At 38.6% G+C, this 21,194-nt stretch overlaps 1 protein-coding gene across 1 annotated transcript; it reads left to right on the forward strand.

Annotated features, from left to right (window-relative positions):
• Positions 1-15,120: 15,120 nt before the first annotated feature.
• Positions 15,121-15,255, forward strand: LOC311172002 (thymosin beta-4-like; the record flags this gene model as incomplete). The annotated part of the gene is made up of 1 exon (XM_084235105.1): positions 15,121-15,255. One exon carries the CDS (start codon positions 15,121-15,123, stop codon positions 15,253-15,255), a length of 135 nt encoding a protein of 44 aa, XP_084091231.1.
• Between the last annotated feature and the right edge of the window lie 5,939 nt (positions 15,256-21,194).

Below are 21,194 nucleotides of genomic sequence, written 5' to 3' on the forward strand. Positions count from 1 at the left end.
TTCTGAATTATAGGATTGCAAAAATAAAACAAGCCACAAGAGTAAGGAGAAACAGACACACATCTTTGGCAAAATAAAAGACTGGAAGAGGGGCCTGAATCAAGATAAGGCCAACCTTTCCTACAACCCTCCTCTCTAGTCTAAACTGAAGTAACCAATTTCTGCTTTCCCGGTGAGACAAGTGCGTCTCCCTTCACCTGGTGGAGAGTGGCGAGAGTGCCAAGTTCATGGCTTGCCCTTGTCCTCTCCCACGCAGAACTGCAAGGACAAGAGCTCCATTATGGTCTATGTTTTTCCTCTTATTAGTCCGCTTATCCAAAACTCTGCAAGGATATTTAACACATTATAAAAGCAGTATGCCATTGCAGATTATATGCTATTAAATTATGAAATGGGCAGGAGGGGAGAAAGGGTATGAGATAATAATCATGATATATGCAAACATGCAGTCCCAAATTATTTTTATCCCTCTCATCTCTGTCTCTGCCTTCCTTAGGCCCCTCCACAAGCCCATGTCAGACTTCTGGAGCCTCTTTGTCCTCCTCTCTGCTGTCCTCCATGCATTCAGAGTCCTCCAGGGCCCAAATACTCAGCACCCTTACAGCTCTTTCTCCTCCTCCTGCTTTGTAAGGGCCAGCACTCTAGTCTGTCTTATCTTTCCATGTCCCCAATGTCCTGAGGCTTTTCTGCTACCAGGCCTTTGTGCATGTTTATTCGCATCCACTTTCAGCCCCTCAGCTCCAAATTCCATCCTTCATTTTCTCCTCTGGAGAAATATTTTTCCTCTGCCAGTTGACCTAATGGTAAGCTTTAGCAGAGCGCTCTGAAGAGACACTGCAGGAAAAGGATTTTCTTTCCTGGTTTCAATATACTCTGTCAGCAGGTTCCTTGAATGCTTTTTTCCCTCTTTCCTCTGCTATCAGGTAATCATAAGGTCCCTCTAGTGCAGTGAATTCCAGTTGGAGACAATTCTATCCCCAGAAGACATATGTCACTAACTGGAGACTTTTCACAGTCTCAGTTGGGGGAGGGGGTACTACTAGTGTGCCAATAGTGCTAAGGTGGAAAAACTGCTCTGGCTCTGGGTGCCATGAGAGTCTACTCTCTATACCATTTGGCTGGCTGCCATGGGCTCACTTTCTCCAGGTGCCCATTCAGGCAAAGCAGCAATGTAGCAAGAGTCCTAGAGCACATAGACTTGTGCCCCAGATCAGGCAGCTGCTCCCTGAATGCCCTCCTCAGCCCATGCACAGGATGGAGCCACTGTCAACAGCAGCAGACCTTTGTCCCATACAACAGCCTGGAACTACCCTGCCCACTGGAGCTTTAAGCTTGCTGAGGGAGGCCTCACCAACTCCCCATTTCAGCAGTGCCCAGACTTCCTCTGTACCCACCAGCCTCAACTCACCTGTGTCCTGAGGGTTGTGACTGTGGCCCTCCCAACACCGATACCTCCTGTCTGTGGCAGCACCCCAACTAGCCCTACAGACCCTCCCAACAGTCTTAGCTCACCTGTTGAGACAGTGACTACTGGCCACCTTTAGTCCAGGCAACCCAGCAAATTCCTGTACCACCGAAAGGACTGGACCACCCCTTCTTCACTGAGATCTAAACTCTGTTCCCAGTTTGCCCTCCCTAGGGCACTTTCCCTCTGCCCTAGGGCACTGTTTGGAGTTCTTTTTATACAGTAATGTAAAGTTTCTCTCTTACCATACCTTAATAATTTTTTGTTGTTGTTAAAAATAACCATTTACACTCAGGTGGTTTCTGTCTCCTGATTGGATCTGGACTGATAACATCCCTCCTGTGTCAATCCAACTTTCTCTTCTAATCTTTTCTACCTTAGACTCAGCTCAAATCCTATGTCCTACTTGAGACCTTCCCAAGTGTCCAAGTAAGGGAAATCTCGTCTTCTAAATCCATAGCACCTGTCGTTATTGTAAGCCTGCAATGGCATAGGTAGCCAGGTATACCTCATCCAGTCCTCTGTTTGCCTACTGTTCGTGTCATATCACACTCTCTCACAGCACCACAGTAGTAAAAAATTCAATGCAAACACCACCTGCCCCATGCCAAGTGAACATGAGGTAAAGGTAATGCTGGCTTGGATGGACAGGAGTGGGAGACTCCACACATTGATGGTAATAATGAAAATGTCTGTAGAAAGCAATCTGGCAGCATGAGTCAATATTCATAAGGCATATACTTTGGGTAATTTTCAGGAATCAATTCTAAAATTTTTTAAAAAATACTTAGAACTCCAATTATAAAACTGCAGAGATTTGGGACCTAAGAATGGTTAAGTAAATTATATAATTATTGAACCATTAAAAATGTATACACACACACACACTCAACATGATGGTAATGATAAAATAAACTGGAGTTCACTCTTACGACCGTTATGTCCCACTGAAACTGCTTAACTCTGCCAAGCTGGCTATGCTTTATCCATCTACTTTCTAAGATTTCTAAAACTTTACTTCTCTTATCTGATGTTATGTTGCCTCTTCCATTTTCTTCATTATGATTTTATTGTCATTTAGTGAATTTTAGAAGGGAGGAGATATAAATATACATTCCAAACTCTACATGTAACTGAAAGTCTAAAACTAATTTTCTTAAATAAAAACCCCATGGAAACTGAAAAATTCTCACTTAACAGGTAAAGACTCCTCTCCATTCAAAATATACTTGTTGACTAAATAAATAAAAGTGCCATCCCACCTATGCTTATGGATATTTAGTTCACTAATAATTGTCACCATAGCCCAATCTCCAAAACTGTCACAAAACGCAGTATATTTATAAAGGCCTTATGACATTAATAGGGTGTTAGGAATATTACATTTATGTATTATAATTACATTATACACAATATGAAATTAGAACACTGACAGACACTGGCTAAACTTAATACTTTCATCAGAAAAGATACCAAAGTTATTAACTATATTCAATTCATAAACACCACCAATGTCAAGTAAATGACATCTTGGAAGTTTGATTAGCCAGTAATTAATGACAATTCAAGTAGATATGAAACTCAAGCATAGTCTGTAAAAAGTGGAAATCAAACAAAAAAAATTCCAACTCTAAAGCACTTCAGACAAAATGCAATTGAGAAACACAGAGTTTTAGTATATGTGTTTCTAAAGCATCTTTTTATTTTACTTCAAACTTATTTAGAAATCCCATAGTTATGTAAGAAAAGCAATGGAAAATTTAAGGTATGCACATTCAAAATCTTCCTTACCTAAGAATCCAAGGTAGTTCTCATCTGCAAACAACTATCAGATTAAGGAGGAACAATGTGTTGTAAGATTATATAGCACTATTAAAAAGATTATATAGCCCCACCTACAGTCACAGGCTATACGCAATCTTAAATGTTTTGATAGGCTGCAAGATTTATGCTGGAAGAAAATCAAATGTGGATACAATCTATACAACTTAGGCAAGTTTTACTTCTAGATATAGTCATCTGCTTATATTAGTGAGATTATATTTTATTTAATAAGAAAATTTTTTTCTAATAAAATTTTACACAAACCTAGACAATATATATATGACAGAAAGGGAGCATATGATCAGCATGAATTTGTAGAGATTCAGATTTATTTATTTATTATAAAATCAGTCAATGAGAACAATGAGGTAGAACAAAACCACTTGAAAGTAGTTATAGCATGCAAATAATGTCTGTACTTTGTCTACTCAGTAAGTATTTTGCTTTATTTATCCAGGTAAGAACTGCGAGTGACAAGTTTTGTCTTTGCAACTGCTGTTGCAACATCCAGGTGGTCTTCAATTAAATTATATTATACTTGAAAGGGAAGCAGTGAGATAATTTCCTTTCAAAGTTAAAGCATTAAAAATATCTAACAATAACTAGTATTATTTATCATTTATATAGAAGCTTTGAAACTTCCTCAAATGACAAAAACTAAAATGACAAAAGTACATATTATCAAATGGAAGCTGTGGGGTGTGTTATTGTCCTACAAATACCCAGAGTAGAGCATATGCTGGATATGAGTCTGAGTCTTGATTGACAATGAATTAGTGCTATTTCTGGTCACTAGGAATAAACCACTTTATAAAATATTTAGTGCCTGGACAAGTGGTGGCGAAATTTTTTAAGGCCCATAGAAGAGATACAAAATTTGTAAGTGGTATCAAAATATAAGTACAAACAGCAGAAGCTTTAGGTTCTATTATTTTAAATTAGGCTTGTAAGAAATAATAACATGTTGGTGGTGATCTCTCTACAGTAAATGTTTGGTACATAACAGAGGTGAGCCAAGGAGTTATTTTAAGTTAGGGGATTTTTTAAAATTTTAAAATGTACATTACAATTATGTTTGCTTGTGTTCTAACAAGGAAAGACTAACTTGTCTCTAAACAACTTTCCAGTGAAAACAATTAGTTCAGCTGAGGAAATACAGAGAAAAAAGCCTTTTGCTAAAAATGCCAGCAGCCACTGAGATAACTGTGCAAAAATGTGTAATAAAAATAAAATAGAAAAGAAATAGAAAATATAAATGAACAGAGAATATGGAGTAGGTATAACTTCCAAAAAGCAAAAGAATATATTTAAACACAAATATATCAGTGACAAGTTAAAAATAGACTATGCTAACTAGATAAAAGAAAAAAAGTCTGATCCTTTTATGACATTTTGTTATACTTATGGATTCTGTGGGTCAGGAATTGAAAAGGGCAGAGAAAAGTTGATCTATTTCTTTTTTTTTTTTAAACTTTTTTTTTAAAGATTTATTTATTTATTTATTTATTTATTCATTTATTCATTTATTTATTTATTTATTTATTTATTTATTTATTTATTTATACAAGCACTGGGTACAGTCAGAAGCGCGGGAGGGTGAGAGAATTCACCAGAGCCAGAGCGGGGAGCAGAGCAGGCAGAAGGACCGAAGTACACTGCTGAGGGGAGCAGTGGGCAGCAGGAGAGGTCTGCGCGCCTTGTGGGACCCTCCTCAGGTGGCCGGGGAGCAGCAGGGAATCAGCTGGGGATCGAAGCGGTGCTGCAGAGGCTGTGGGCAGCTTCACAACCCAGCGCTCAACTGCTGCACCACTGGGGAGGCCCAAAAGTTGCTCTATTTCTAATCTACAAAGTGCTGAATTTTAGCTGAATGTGACACATTCACTAGGGCAGGAGTCACCTGTAAGTGTTCTTATTTAGGTCTGATAATTGACATTGTTCTCAGAAAGGTTGCTGCCCAGAAATGCATGCTCTCTGTGTTCTTTCCACATGGACTATTTTGGAATTGTTCAGAATACAGGTTTCCACACATGGGTTCCAAGAGCAATTGTCATAAGAGGATCAGAAGCTGTATCACTTGTAAGATCTAGCCCCAGAAGTCACAAAGCATCACTTCCAGGTTAGCCACAAGCCTACTCATATTCAAGGGGATTAAAAATGGACCTCATTCAATAGGAGTGTCAAAGTCACATTATAAGAAGAGTGACATGCTATGGGAGTTATTGTTGTGGCCAACTTTGGAAAACAATTTGTCAAATTAGGTTAAAGGTGCATAAGTTTTAGTTTTACAGAATATTTCAAGTAGCACTGATGAGTATTTTGAACCTTTCAGAGAGGGACAAAGAGTCTTTAAAAAACTGATTCAACCAATTTGTCAGAGATGATTGCATTAACCTTTCTTCTTTTGCAGGACAGTTTAGGAAAATATTGGAGGCATAGAGTCTGACGGTTTTTAAAGGGATTTTGGGGATTTGATTAAAGTAGTTCTTTTAGGGAAATTGTGAAAGACAAAAACCCCACAAGATTTGTGAGCTTGGAAATTATCAAAATAAGCTAAGCAAGAAAAGAGGGCAAGAGTGGAGATGTACATTATTTTGCAACTTCATGTGAATATATACTTGTATCAATTTTAAAAAATGTTAGCTAGGTCTTTACTTGTAAGTGGTAGAGTGGAGTGAGAGGAAAAGGACTAGGAAGCTTGCCTCATAACCCCACTTAAGCTTCAAAACATACAGGTGTGAATCAACATAAATATAGATGCACAGACAAAATCTTCCTTACAGTCTGCTATAAGATTTATGTCTACTGCATCTTTCTCCAGAATATCAGAGGAAGTAATCATTTTTTTGTATCTTGAATTGACAATAATCTCACCAACTGCAATAAAAACCACTTTTTTTTTTGGTGGTTCATTTGCCAAGTACATTTTCATCCTCTCCTCTGCAAAGCAGGCAGCAGAATTAATGGAATAAGAAATTGACAGCCGGATATTCTTTGTTATTTGTCAAGATTATGGGGCTTTTAAGTGATAAAATTAATTCTATCTCTGACTCCTACTTCCTATTTTCCAGTCACATTATTACTCCCAATTTTTATGTGATAATATAGAATCTGACCAACAACTAGTATACAATTGCAGGAGAAAGTTGCAGTGGGGCTGCGTGTAATGCACCATCCGTCTACACCTGGGAGGACTCTCTTGCTCCTACTTGATAAATGGTCATGAAAGTACAATTTTACAATTTTTTAAATGACTTCTACATTTTGCCTAATAGTTATTTTAATGACTCCATGCTATCCAGTAAGATTCTTCTCTAGCGTGCACAACTGGGTCAGAAGAACAAGCTTATATGATCACCATAAAAACCCATCGCCACTTCTTTAGAAACATCAAAACCAAAACATGTTCCATACTCATGATGAACTTGCAGAATTGCTCTCATTTGAAAAGCCCTCGATTTTTTTATAACTCCTTTACTATTTTTATACCAACAACTACATCACATTTTATTGTAATAATACACCCCAAATTTTAAAATGTGTTAGAAATTTAGCTTCTGGACAATCGAAGCCAAGTGATACAACAGAAAACCTACTGGTTTCCCCACAAGTATTCCGTCTAAATTCAGGGGAATAAATTCCGTTTTCACTTGGGGGCCGCAGAGAACTATTAAATCAAGTTGATGAAGTGTCGAATTTAGAGACTGGGCTAGGAGTCGATTCTCAGAAGGACCTGCGTGTCCTGACACACCTGGGAGCGGCTGACCCTGCAGAGAAACTGAGTCCCACCCAGACAGGCCTCTGAGGGCCCGCGGGTGGCCGCTCGGGGGTGCGGGGGTTCGGGGGTGGGAAACGGCTCGCCCGCGGCCACGGACGGCTCAGCAGGTGCAGGAACGGCGATCTCTGGCGAGCCCGTCGGGGCGCCTGCTCACGTCGTCCGGGCAAGGCGCCCCAAGACCTGGGCCCGGCGCCCCACGGCAGCGGCACGCCCCCCGCGCGCCCGGGCGGCTGGACCCGGAAGCCCGGCCTCGGGGACCGACCCCGACCGCCCGCACCGTCACAGGGATGCTGGGCGGCGGCTCCGGAATCTGCCCAGGGCAGCCGGGACTCGGCCCCGCGAGGCCCCGCAGGGCGAGGGACTCCGGCTCCCGCGCCAAGTCGCCGGGACTCGCCGGCCCCGCTCACCTGTCAGCCCCGAAGCAGCTGGATCTCGTGACGGTCAAGAAAGGCGCCCCCGGCAGGAAGTCCCGCCCCCTGACGTCACAGCGCCGCGCCGGGGATCCGGCGCCCAAAGGTGGTTCCGGGCGCCCGGGCTTGGGAGGTGCCTGACCTTGGCCTGGGACCAGCGGGTCAAGGTGAAACCCCGGGGGGTAGCTGTTCTGGAACTTTCTCTCCCCTTTCGTCTGTGAAGTCAGCCTTGGTAGACTTCTGATTTTCCTTTCTCCGTTTATCCCACGTTATTCCTATTTTCCCTTCCGCTGTTATACATCTTCTTTCTTCTATTCCCCGTATACACAGAAAGGTCGCTTTTCAAGTGGTGTTGTTTATTGGCATTAGGATGGCCAGCCTCTGTTACTCTGCACCTAGCAAAATAACGAACATCTTGTGAATTGTCGATCCTTAGCGAATGGCACGTAGTAGTGCTCAGTATATATTAGTATACTGCAAAAATGCAATAGTGAATATGATATGGTTTTTTAGCCGGGGGGGCTAGACTGGTGAATCACCCTTGCAGGGAAATGAAACCTTGATTGTTTGTATGCAGCATCTCAGTGGTCAGTATCCAATGAGTTGTGGAAATTAGACTAATACATGTTCTTCATTACTTTCCAGATTTGCAGTTTTATTTCCTAAATATGAAATGTTAACAAGAGTTTAAGAAAAGCAACTCACTGCACTAAGAGCTTTCATGAATTAACTCATGTTTAATCCTCACAGGAACCCAACTAAGTCAGTATTGACATATGATCATAAAATCTGGAAACACAAACACACAAAATTAATGAGTGATTACACTACAATGGCATTACATGATATAGTCAAGGTGTTGTTCCTCATTACTTATGCACAGCTCATTGTGTGTGCAAAATTCCAGTCAGTATGGTCCACTAATGCAGCATTACTTTCAATCCTTGCAAGTGCACTTCTGGAGCCTTGGTCAAATGATTTATGTCTCTGATTTCATTAAATAAGCCTGTGTCAGAAATATTAACCAAGGGGTTCCAATCTTTAAAAAAAAAAGTTATCTTTCCAGATTTATCTACTCTGGATTATTATCCCCATGTTGCCCACAGGTAAAATGAAACAGAGAAATGAACTTGCTCAAGATAACTTGGCAGAGCAAGGCTTTGCTACCCTATAGATTGCATTCTGCTTGGATGAGTTACCACTACTGCTGTGGTTGAAGTACTTATTCTTGTACACCCAGACACTTCCAGTAGTCTCCTAATTGTTTTCCATTCCTTCCCTCTATCCTTGCTGTTCCCACGATGGCCATGATTGCTTCAGTAAAGCTTTCAAACTTGTGCATACACTATTCATAACCCACATGGATTGATATCCCCCTCCAAGTGCAAGAATTCATCCAGATAAAAGTGGAAATAGGATCTGAAAATTAGTTGTGAATCCAGAGAGAATTCTTTCTCCATCTCTTGCTATAAGATGTGTAGAGCTAACATCAGCTTATTGACCATCCTGCCACCATCCTGAGAGAAAAAAATAAGCCTCTGTGATAGTTTTTGGTGGTGTTACTGCAGTACAGTGTAGCCTCTCCAGAGTGACATACAGGGAGACCCTTTCCTCTCACTCTCTTGATTTCAATTCTAATTACCCAGGCTCAGCTTGGATTTGTTTTCTAGCAATGGTTCAATTATCAGTGACAAGAGCTAGGAATCATATTGTACCTGTACAGTAGGGCCCTCTGCTACATTTAAAGGGGTCACGGTGAGCAAGCAAATGTCCCACAAAAGTGCCTACTATAAGCACGTATGGCTGTAAAATTAGACCACTCACAATAATTTAAAAGCAGTATATAAAAATGAAACATTTTACTTTTCACATAAAACTTTTAGACTTATTACTCATTCCATGTTTATGGACTACCTACCTACTACATAATAAACACTCTTCCAGACACTGAGGATACAAAAGCAATCCAAAGAGAAAAACCCTTCCTCCCACAGAAACAAAAAATTAAGTACTTTAACATGTGATAATAATGGAAGAGGAACTGAAAGGTGGTGAAGCATCAGTTACCTACTCTTGTTTAACACATCACCCCAAAACACAGCAGTTTAAAACAGTGAACATCTATTACCTCATACTGTTTCTAAGGTCAGGAATCCCAGAGTAGCCTTGCTGGAAGGCTCTAGCTCACTGGTGAGGTTGTAGTCAAGCTTCTGGGTGGTGTAGATATCTCAAAGTTCCACGGAGCTGGAATGACGTGATTGTTGGCTGGCCACGGTCCTCACTGGCTGTTGGCCAGAGGCTTCAGTTCCTCCCCATGTGGCCTCTCCCTAGAGCTTCCTGAGACTTGGCAGCAGGAAGCAAAGCAGAGGAGCAGAGTGAGAGCGAGAGGAGGACAAGGGGGTACACTCAAGAAGGACATCACAGTATTTTACAGCCGAGTCTCAAGACTGTTGTACCAACAACCTCTGTGTGCTTTATCACTTGTGTGTGCTGTGCAATGTCCATAGGCCACATGAGGGTCCAGTGTTAGAAGGCAGGGGCTATTGGGGACTGTTTTGGAAACTGGCAACCACCCACAGTGGTGCACTGTTTTGTATCATGCAACCAGCAACAATCCTCTCTTAGGAGACAAATTTGTGAAGAGATCTTCATGAAGAGAAGAAATAAATGCAGGATGATGTTAATGAGAAAGTTCTGGCAGAAGACTCCAATCCAACTCATTTTCTGACCAGCCATAAAACAATCATATGCTCCCTGACATACTCTCTGTGGTGTTATTTTGAACTGTTATTTTATTCCTATAGGGGAATTTTAAAACTTTTAACTTTTATCTCTAAAACTATAAATTTTAGTAAATATTTCTACTTTTAAGGGTAAATATTTCTACTTTTAAGGGTAAAGTAAGACATTTCAAGCAATTGATTTGTATCCAACTTAAAATACTGGCTTATAATTTTCTTTTCCAATAGTAAATAGCTCTGATTATTGAAATTGGATGTAGTTATTAGTGGAAGGCATATAGAAGAATGTGTAAAACTTTATTGTGGCGTATTTGGTTGGATAACAAACTGAGTGTAGTTCCATCTAAGAAATGGAATAGAAGTAAAATTTTAGATGATAGTATGGTTTTTGGATATGAAAAGTTAAAACCAGTGGATGGCATTTTTTCTGTTGTCTAGTTACTATCTCCTCCCTTTCAAACAGTATTTCTCCTTCCCCAAGAAGCTCATGTGTCTATAGGAGATTTCTAGATGGACCCTGATGGGCTTAATCAAGGCCTTTGCCTGACCTTAGACATTGATTCCAGGATGGGTCTGTGAACTGAACTTCTTCTGTCAGGGTGAAGTCTGGAAAGCTGTGGGGACCTGTGCTTTTTGTCCTTGCAGACAATGTGTGAATAGGATGCCTAGGATTGCTGCACATGTTGGCCTCCATGATGAACATCTGGCATTGAGAGGGTCACCGAGAAATGGGGGCAGATTCCTGATCCACTATGGAGAAGTCAATTAAACTCTGAGCTTCCCAGTTGCATGTTCCAAGAAAATTCTATGGTTGTCTAAGTCAGTTTCATTTGTGGTTTACTATTTTCATCAGACAACCTCCAAATGGATACCTTCTGGCCTATTATAGGGGCATCTGGGAACTCATCATAAAAGCATTCAGGGTAGACTTGCCTCTCACCCCCCACAAAAAAGATTTTAGTGGCAGGCCAGGGATCTGTGAGGATAAGGAAAATATGGCAGATAGAGGTCAACAACTATCTTTAGAAATTAAAAACAAAATAGGAATTGGGACTAGCTACAGATGACTATCCCTTTAGAGTACAATATGTCCCCATTTTATTGGATTCCTTGGAAACTATTTGCTTTGTTCAACAAAGTTTTTGTAGGCTAATTATACTGCAATGAACTTTTACAAATAATTCCTTTTTACTTTTTTTTTTTTACTTTTTTAATGGAGACTTTCTATTCCCCAGTAAAACAAGATTGGAATTTTTCATAAATGAAAACGTCTTTCCATATCATCCATTTACCTATCTGTAAAAGACTGAATACTGTCCCTACAAAGACTTCCATGGCCTAATCCCTGAAACCTTTGGATGTGCTCCATTACATGGTGAAGATGACTTTGCAGATGTGATGATTAAGATGTGTTAAGGATCTTGAGATGGGAAGATTATCCTGACTTTTCTAGGTGGGTCCAATGTCCCATGTATGAGGGAAGCAGGATGGGCAGAGTCAGAGAAAATATGTGATCATGGAAACAGGGAGAGAATGTGGTGCAGGCAACAGTCAGAGCCAGAGAGAGAGAACTCAGAAGATGCTGTGCTGTTGGTTTCAAGATGGAGGAAGGGGCCACCAGCCAAGGAACGCACGCAGCCTGCTATTGGAAAAAGCAAGGAAATATATTCCCCCCAGACCTTCCATAAGAAACAGAGGCCTGCCACCACTTTGATTTTAGCCCAGAGTAGCTAATTTTAAAATTCTGACCTCTAGAACTGTGTGTTTTGTTTCATGCCTAAGTTTGTAGTTACTTGCTACAGTCACAATAGGAAAATAATATTTCAACTGAATAAGGACTTAAATTATTCTGTTTTGTAAACCAGAGGGTAGTATTAGCTAGGTAGATTTCAAGTTTCAGAGTACACTAGCTGTTACCAAAACACTAACTTTTCTTGCTTTTACCAAACATAATAGAAGCCTGTTTCCCCTTCATTGCATCTCTGTTTTGCTGTTGGCTGAACATTCCTGTTTAATGTGACTTTTGACAAACATTTAGTCTTGACAGAGAGAAAGCTAATTGACTCAATGAATTTTTGTTTTCCTGTAATGCTTACCTTCCTTTGGTCTTAGCCATGTGTGTTAGTTTTTAAAGTTTATAGTTTAAAAATGCATTATGTTATGACCTTATAAAATTGCAAAGGTGTCCCATTCTCAATTCAAACCCACCAGGGGAACATTTGTTTTGCATTCTCATTAGCAGGGTTAATGAGGCCCAGGCTTATGATTTAGCTCTCCCTGAATTATTCATTAGCAACATTGCTTTCCACAATCCTGGCACCACACACAACAGAAGAACTAAACTGTAGACTATTCTCTGGTTTCCTATGCTCTGTTAAACTTTTGCTTTCTTGGATTTAGATACCTTTAAAAGAGCCTCATACTTGACTGTCTTTTCGTAGTGTGGTTTCTGAAAGTGAAAGTGTAGTCTCCCCACTAGAATAGAGTTAAAATCCATTTTTATTCATTTTCTTAAGAAAGTTTGACTAAAATCAACAGAGTTCAACCAAAATTTATAAGAAATGTTGAATTTCCAATGTTACTATCTACAGCATCTCAACATTGAGTTCTGGCATCATCCTTTTTTGCAACATTTCAGAGAAACACGTTCCTTTTTCTCTTTTCCTTTTTCTTTTTTTGACTACTCCTCTCAGATGATAAAGCTGAAATACTGATCCCAAAGAGCATCTGTGGGGACTGAGTGGATGCGTGGACTTGTGACTGCCTGCCTCTGGCTTCTCCCTATGTTGGGAATAATGGCCTGTGGTAGGTGCTGTGACATCCTAAGCATTGGGTGAGACTGGTGTGAGAGCACTTCTAGTCTCGGAGAGGCAGTCCCACACATTGTTCTCATCCAATAGACAGGGCTCATCACTAGGAGCTACACTGAATAATGTGCTCTTGTGCAAGGTGGGGGAACCCGCTGAACTGCATGAGGGAAGGTGAGCTGTTGACTGGTGGGACTTCTTGAGTGCTGCCTTGAGAGATGGTTAATATTAGCAGAAAGGAGAGAGAAAATGGAATTCTGGATGAGAAGATTAATATAACAAAAAATGCAAAGTGGTCTGAAATGGCAAACTCCAGTGGAAAAATGTTGGCTCTGGTCTCCACTCTGCACAATCAAGACTTAGCACAGTGTTCTCAGGAACATCATTAGTTTTGTGCTAGCATCTACTGGAGGATTGCCCCCAGAGCCTTCGTGTCTACTTCAACATCCTTTTCTGAATTCTATACCCTTATGTCTCCCATGCCTCTGCCTCACATACTGTTCATTTTCCTGGCAACCTCAGGGAATTAATTTTTAGCTCAGAAAATTCCTAAACAACTTTCAATAGTGAAACAGTATGGCCCTAACTTTCTCAGGCAGAATTAGGCTCCTGGGCTTTTGAAATACCTTGAACATAGCTATATCCTAACACTTACTACATCTGCAGTTACCACATCTATTATAGCCTAACACTTGCTACATCTACAGTGACTACACATGACTGACTTTTGTTTGGCTTTATTTGCTTGAACACTTAAAAGTGCATTTTAGAATCATATTATCATGCTTAAATTTTTTATTGACGTATTACTAGTTTACAAGACTATAAAAATTTCAGGAAACAGCTCTATACCTCGATTTACAAGTGAGCCTCACCACACTCAATTTTTTCAGAACCCAGATGTGGATGAAGGGTACCACTTTGGGGATCTCCTCAAAGATACAAACAATCATAAACTATTATGCTAATAGGTTGCCATATTATATTCTATTAGCTAATATTTTACATGAGATTAAATGTTGATATTCACAAGTAGGATTCATTAGTGGCTTTCTTTTAGGATTTTTATTACCAGTATTACTCCAGCTTCATAAAAATGAATTCGAAGTTTTCCTGATTTTATATTCCATGCTCTGAACAATTTAAATAGTATTTAAACTATTGATAAATTATATTTTCAGAAAGATTAGCCTTTTAATTCATGCTCTCAAATTTGTTTGCTTAAGGTTATACAACGGAGTCACTAAAGAATCTTCCAATTTCATCTGTATTTATGGTTTACTCCACTATCATTTTCAGCTTTTCAATGTTCGTGGTATCTCCCAATTTTCCACTTGATCAAATGATCTAATGGTTTTATTTTTTTTAAAGAAGTAGTTCTTGAACTTATTTAATTTTACATGCTTGTATTTTAAAATTCACTACTGAAGTTTTTAGAATCTATGATTCATTCCTTTTGTTTCCCTTGGATTCTTTTCTCCTAAGCTGAGTCTTACTTTAAACATAACTTTTCCAACTACGATTCTTCTGAGCTATGCTCTGCTTGTATTCCATGTTTTTGATGTACTTATGAGTAACATCATTTGATAAACAAACAGATTTTCCCAGTGAATAATTTATTTTTCTATGAAGGAGATGGCTGAATGATCTATTATTTGGATAAATGTTTTCAGGAAGTCTTGTAAACAATAAATTTATTCTCACTAATTTTCTTCTCTTCTCAATGAGAGATTGTATCTTGTACCCCATTGACATTAGCTTTGACCATCTGGCTTGTTCTGGAAGATTAAATGTTAACACTGTGGGAGCATGCCATTGTGGAATTCTGTCTTCTCTTCTCTCTTTGCCTCAATGTTAGCTTGTCCCAGATGGGGGCTGTTCCTTGTCCAGGGTCCCAGAATAAAGGCGACATGGAATAGAGACACAACTAACTAGAAAAGGACATGTGATAGGAACGAGAAATAAATCTTTGTTGTGGTAAATTACTGAGATTTATGCATTGTTTGTTATCACATTTAAAATAACAAAACTGTACTCCGCGGCGACCTCGGCTCTGATGCTCCTCACAGCCTGCGCCTCGCTCACTTCCTCTGCAACCATGTCTGACAAACCCGATATGGCCAATATTAAGAAATTCGACATGTCGAAATTGAAGAAGACAGAAACGCAAGAGAAAAACCCACTGCCTTCGAAAGAAACGATTGAACAGGAGAAGCAAGCAGGCGAATCGTAGTGAGGCCTGGGCAGCCAATGTGCACTGTACATTCCACAGGTATTGCCTCTTATTTTACTTCTTTTAGCTGTTTAACTTTGTAACATAAAAGCAGTTGGATCAAGTTTGAATGACTGTGCTGCCCCTTTTCACGTCGAAGAGAACTACTGACAAGGAAGGCGCGCCTGCCTCTCCCATCTGCCAGGCAGGCTGCGGGGAAGGGAAGGAACTGGCATGTTGGCAAAGGAAGAAGCTCGTGGGACGACAGTGAAATCTAGAGTAAACACCCTGTTGGTCCACGGTGTCCTGCAGGCTGTCAAATGCAGTTTAATCAGAGTGCCATTTTTTTTTGTTCAAATGATTTTAATTGTTGGAATGCACAATTTTTTAATATGCAAATAAAAAGTTTTAAAACCTGAAAAAAAAATAGCAAAACTGTTTGATACATGTGTAGAATACATAGGTGTTATATTTCAATGCTTATATGAATATATAGGTGTTTCTGTTATATACACATGTATAGATTCTATATTCTTTTGTATATTTATATGTGATAATACATATAATATATAACTATAAAGCATATAGAATGTGCATCTAAGTATTACACAGTGACATCTTTTGAACAAATAATATATAATGTATGAATACATATAATGCAATCTTTACTAATTAAAATATTATACAAAATTATGATTGTATCTTTCCATTTATGACACATTTGTGGTCATAGTCATGATTTATTTAGTGCCAAGTCTTTGGTCAAAAAATTCCCCCATTATAAATTTGTTATTTTGAGAAAATGCCATTGTTCTGTACCCATCAGGTTTGGGATGTGGTCCTAGAAATTCACTAATATGGAAAAATGACACTTCCTCTTCGTGCTTGTACTTTTGTAATTTCTGATTTATTTATCCTTAAGACCAGCCAAAATTATTTGTCGTGACACGATTTATCTTTATAAATGTTATCACAGTAGAAAAAAAATATAAATATATATAATTATATATAAATATTTATATATAATTATATACATGAATATATATAATTATATATATAAATATATATAAACCTCCTATAATCAATAGATTTACAGACAGTGTGACATATGAAATAGTTAATAAAATTTCTTCTAAAATAGGACAAGAAAATATTCCATTTTTTCTTTGAAAGTATAGTCAAAAACTGCGGTATTATTTAAAGTTTCCAAACTTTGCATCTTATTTTGAAACCACAGGTCAAGAATTTTGTATCTTTGATTTAGCAAATGCTCATATAATTTAGTGATTATTTTAATCTTATGTCTTCTAGAATACTATTTCTTGGAAGAGATAAGCAAAAATATAAGCTTCCCATAAATATTTGAAAAATAGTATTTTTTGCTCAATATTGCCTGCCTTACATTGTCAAAGCAAAGCTGGCCAAGTGAATGTTTAGTAAATTGTCTAATTTTGTTCTTATAAACTCCAAAGCTCTGCATGTTAGTACAAATCTGAGTTTTAGTATGCTAATCTCTGAATAATCAAATATGCTTAGGAAAAAATAATCTGAAGGGGAACCGCAATGACAGGCCATACGATTTGCATTATTAGTACTTTCCATGTAATGACTCTACACATTGTTATCATTAGCAACACTACTTCAATCATGAATATCACCAAGTTCAGAAGAAATCATTTCTGAATTGTCTCTATTAGACCATGATCAAGAGGAAAAAATACAAGACTGAGTTTTCCTTTAGTGTTGTATCTGACATTTTTAAATAGACTCATTTTCTGCGGTTTCATGTAACCTATTACATTTGTCACTGAATGGCAGGGAGGCCTGTCTCTCATTAGCACTTCCGCTAGTACTTGAGAAAAATATCTTGAAAGAAAAAAACATTCAATCCCACCCCCGCCCCCGGATTTGGAGGCATTTGATTTTTTGAGAATTTCAGTGAAGATCATATGTAATTTTAGTTGAGTGCCCTCCCCAGATAATGTTACAAGATAGAGCTAACATACTGCTCGCCTAGAAATAGGTTTCTCTTTGATCCTCCAAATGGCTTTTGATTAAAAAATTGATTTTCCATTATGTTAAGAGTGAGATGGGATTTAAGTGGTGGTAGGAGAGACTTATTTGTAAAAGAACAAAAGAATACATCAGAATTAAATCTGTTACTTTTTTTATCCATTCTTTAATTTATTCCCCTCCTTTATCTTTATCTGAGCCCCAAGATTCCCTGTAAACTTCCACAGATTTAGAATGTGTTTACACTGGGTTTATCTATAATCTACATTGTGTGAGTGCATTTGTCTTTATAAGGAAGACTTGGAAAGGTTTTTTTAGCTCAGTTATTTGCCTTGCTTTTCCTTCCTTTTTCTCCATCACCAAAGATGTTCTTAGCATCAGTCAGCGACTCTCCATTGGGGTGAAACATTTGGGGTAACAATTCCCTTTGCAGCACTTACTGATGGACATATCCTATGATAGTGATGAGTGATTTTTGGTTGTGAAAATCAGATTGTATCACTCTCATGCTTAAAATGATCTGATCCTAAACTTCTGTCTGGCCTCATCTTCCTCCCCTAGGAGTCTGAACTACCTAGAGTTTCCATACAAGCTTTATTCTGATCCATCTGTCATTGTACATCCTCTGTGTGTGGCCTGGATATTCTTCACCAATGGGGAGGCAAATTAACTCCTTTAGTTCCTTTTGTTTTAGTGCAAACGCTACCTTGTCAGGAAAAACTTTTCCTACCAGCCCAAACATCCTCCACAGCTCCCACTGATCTTTGTAGAAGCCGACTGAGGCGGAGACGGATAATTTTCTGCCAGTCCAATGTCTATTTTCCTCTTCTTTCCTCATGAAAGTTTTCTTGAGTTTATTTGCAGTGGTAGTTTGCCCAATTCCCAAAATTCTTGTGCCAAACGACCTATCTCTGATCAATGAAATACAAATAGATCTGGGTGAGATTTCCAAGAAATCATTTTGGAAAGAGAACAGAAAGCTGATGTTAGTCTTTTTGTCTTTACATATTGCTGGAATATGGACATAATGACTGGAGCCCTAGCATCCACCTTGGACCATGAAGTTCCCTTGAGGTTGAATACCACATATTGGAGATGGTGGGGCACAAAGATGGAAAATTCTGAGACTGGCACTCAGGCTGCCTTAGCAGCCTTGGATATATACCTCTGAGTTTCTTTTATGAGAGACAGAGGTTTATTTATTATAGTTAACCATCTCTTACTTAGATTTTCTCTTAGGTGCTCCAACTGTAAACTTGACTAATACTTCTGCATTTTTGCAATTACCAATGTGTATAATATTGTTCTATTTCCATATATATCTTTTCCACTATACTATTTCTCAGTAGGGGAGTTGGGGTTACTTTGTTGTATTCTAATATAATGTGAATGTAATGCTTTATCCTGTCAGGATACAATTTTTGATCTGGTGATGGGACTAAGGTTGGGGTTTCCTAGAGGATCTTTCTTGGTCTCTATCTAGAGAAGAATCAAGTCTTCAGATAAGATCAGAAGAACTGTAAAGAGGAAATCAGTTGTTAAAAGAAGTAAATAACTTGTTCTTTCTCTCTCAAGCCTAAACTTTAAAGAATCTCAGTTTCCATGATAGACATGCACAGTGAAATGTGTTCAAGGTTGTGTTTTTTTCCTTAGAGGCATATGGGGACATGGATTGAGTGAGATCCCTGCGGATCAAAGTAAAAATGAGCAAATCACAGCTTTTAAACTGATTTACTTTATGCTGGTCTCTCTGGGTATTTCCCCTTTAAATATTTTAGCTGTATCTGAGCATCATGTAGACAGACGATCCTGAGCCTGAGTCCATCTTGGGACTGAGGGCCTGCAGGACCCTTTTGAAGTCAGCACAACAGCAGCTATAAGAAACAACCTGAGACCACAAGAGTAAGGAAGATCTCAGGAGGAAAGAGTGAGTCATGGGACTAACCGTCTCTTGTACCAAGAGTACATGCTTCTAGTGCAAGATCCTTCATTGAAGAATGCTGACTCTCCCTTTAATTATAAACACACTGGTGTTAGTTTTTAGGGAACATAGAAGTATTTAATTCAACCCTCTTATTTTGCAGATGAACTGAGATCCATAGAACTTCCACCAACTTGCCTATGTCAATGGCAGACCCAATTTGATGTTCACATGAAATTATGAAATTGTATAATTTTAAAGGCATTTTGTTGATTATAAACCTAATCAAGCCTTTTGCACAGATTCATATATACAGACAGACCAGACATTAGTAAATGTTGACTAGTTTTATTATGACAGCAGACAAAACTTCCTTCTTCTAACGATTATGGCTGAGTTAAAGACCATAAACCACATTGTTTTTTGTTTTTATCAAAATAGGATAAAAGGAGAATCATCTAAGGATAGAAAATATATAAGCAAAATATTAGAGATTACTAACATTAGAACGATCAAGATATGGGAAAGATTTTAATGCTTAGACAGGAAATTATAACGGGAAGCAGTAGACGATAAGATAAATGCAGATCTTTGAAACTAATCCTGTGGGAAAGTGAAAAGATGTTGGTAATTCATGAGTAAGAGAATGGAATTCTAAACACAAACAGATTTAGCGGACTAATGTGATAGTGACATGTTAGAAGGGTTGGGCTGGAAGGTGACTCTGCTCTCTATGCTCTTTGTTCTGCTTTGTGAGTCTCTACTTTTCCAGAAGAAATGACCTTCAAATGTGTTTGAAGTGAGGTCATTTTCCAAGGCTGTTTCCTGCCCATACAAGTTTGGGAATATAGTTCTTTTTTACATTGTGTTGCCTCTGATATTTGCAGTCTAAATTAATATAATTTCTTTGAAAATGTGAGATTTTTGTGTATTGATTTGTAATCCACTCCATGTCATAAACCGACCGAGCCATAGGACAGGCACGAATAATAACTCTGAGACCTTTCCTGTTTTCTTGCTCCCTTAGTGCCTCTTCCATAGCAGCAGCCTCAGATCCATTCTGTGCACTCAGCTTACTTCCTGGCAGATCCATCCTGTCATCAGTTCCCTCTTTTTTGTATTTTCCAGACCGGCATCAGCACAAATGGCAAGATCTCAGGTTCAATGTATTGGGTCTTTTCCAGCCAGACCCACAAGGAGGAAACCTATTGTCCTCATGGGGTTCATAGAGATGAACAGCTCTAGTTCCTCTGCTCCTTTAGCCAGGATGACTACTGCTCTATTTGAAGCCATTTTTGGGTTGTACTTTTAAAGACTGAACCTTGACTCTCTTCTTCTTTATAGCTGCATAGTACTCCATTAAGTGTATGTGTGTAAGGTAATTTAGTCAACTAATCTTCCATGTTTGGATAAATTTAGGTAGTGTCCATCATTTTGTCATTTCAAATGATGTTGCTGTGAGTAGCTTTGTGCATATAAGTTTTTGCACAAAGCTATTGTTGGAGGTATATCCTTGGCAAATTTCTAGCAGGGGTATTTCTGGATTAAAGGATAAATACATACATAGTTTTATTAGATATTGCCCAGTTCTCCTCTATTTGGAACTTTCCCATTTTGCAGTTCCACTGGCCATGTTTGAAACTATCTCCCACAACTTTGCCAACAGGGTGTATTGTTATAGTTTTGAAAGCTTGCCAATTTATGAGTGAGGAGAAACTCTTTTTTATTTCTTTTTTTATTTAAATATTTTATTTTATATACTTCTTACATCTTTTTTCATCTTTGCACAATGTATGCATTTTCATTTTGGTTATATTCCCCATACAATTGCACTTCTACCCTTATTTTGACTCTAGTCCTTCCTTTCCCTGCCCCTCCCTCCCTGCTACCCTCCCCACTTGTTGATTTTGATTTTAATTTGTATTGATTAGTATTTTTCCTGGTCTCTTATTTAGGTTTTCTAAATTCCTGCTATCAGTGAGACCATCCAGTATTTTTCTTTTTCTTTCTGACTTATTTCGCTGAG

This window comes from Talpa europaea (assembly GCF_964194135.1).
Source record: "Talpa europaea genome assembly, chromosome: 6".
Classification (NCBI taxonomy): Eukaryota; Metazoa; Chordata; class Mammalia; order Eulipotyphla; family Talpidae; genus Talpa; species Talpa europaea.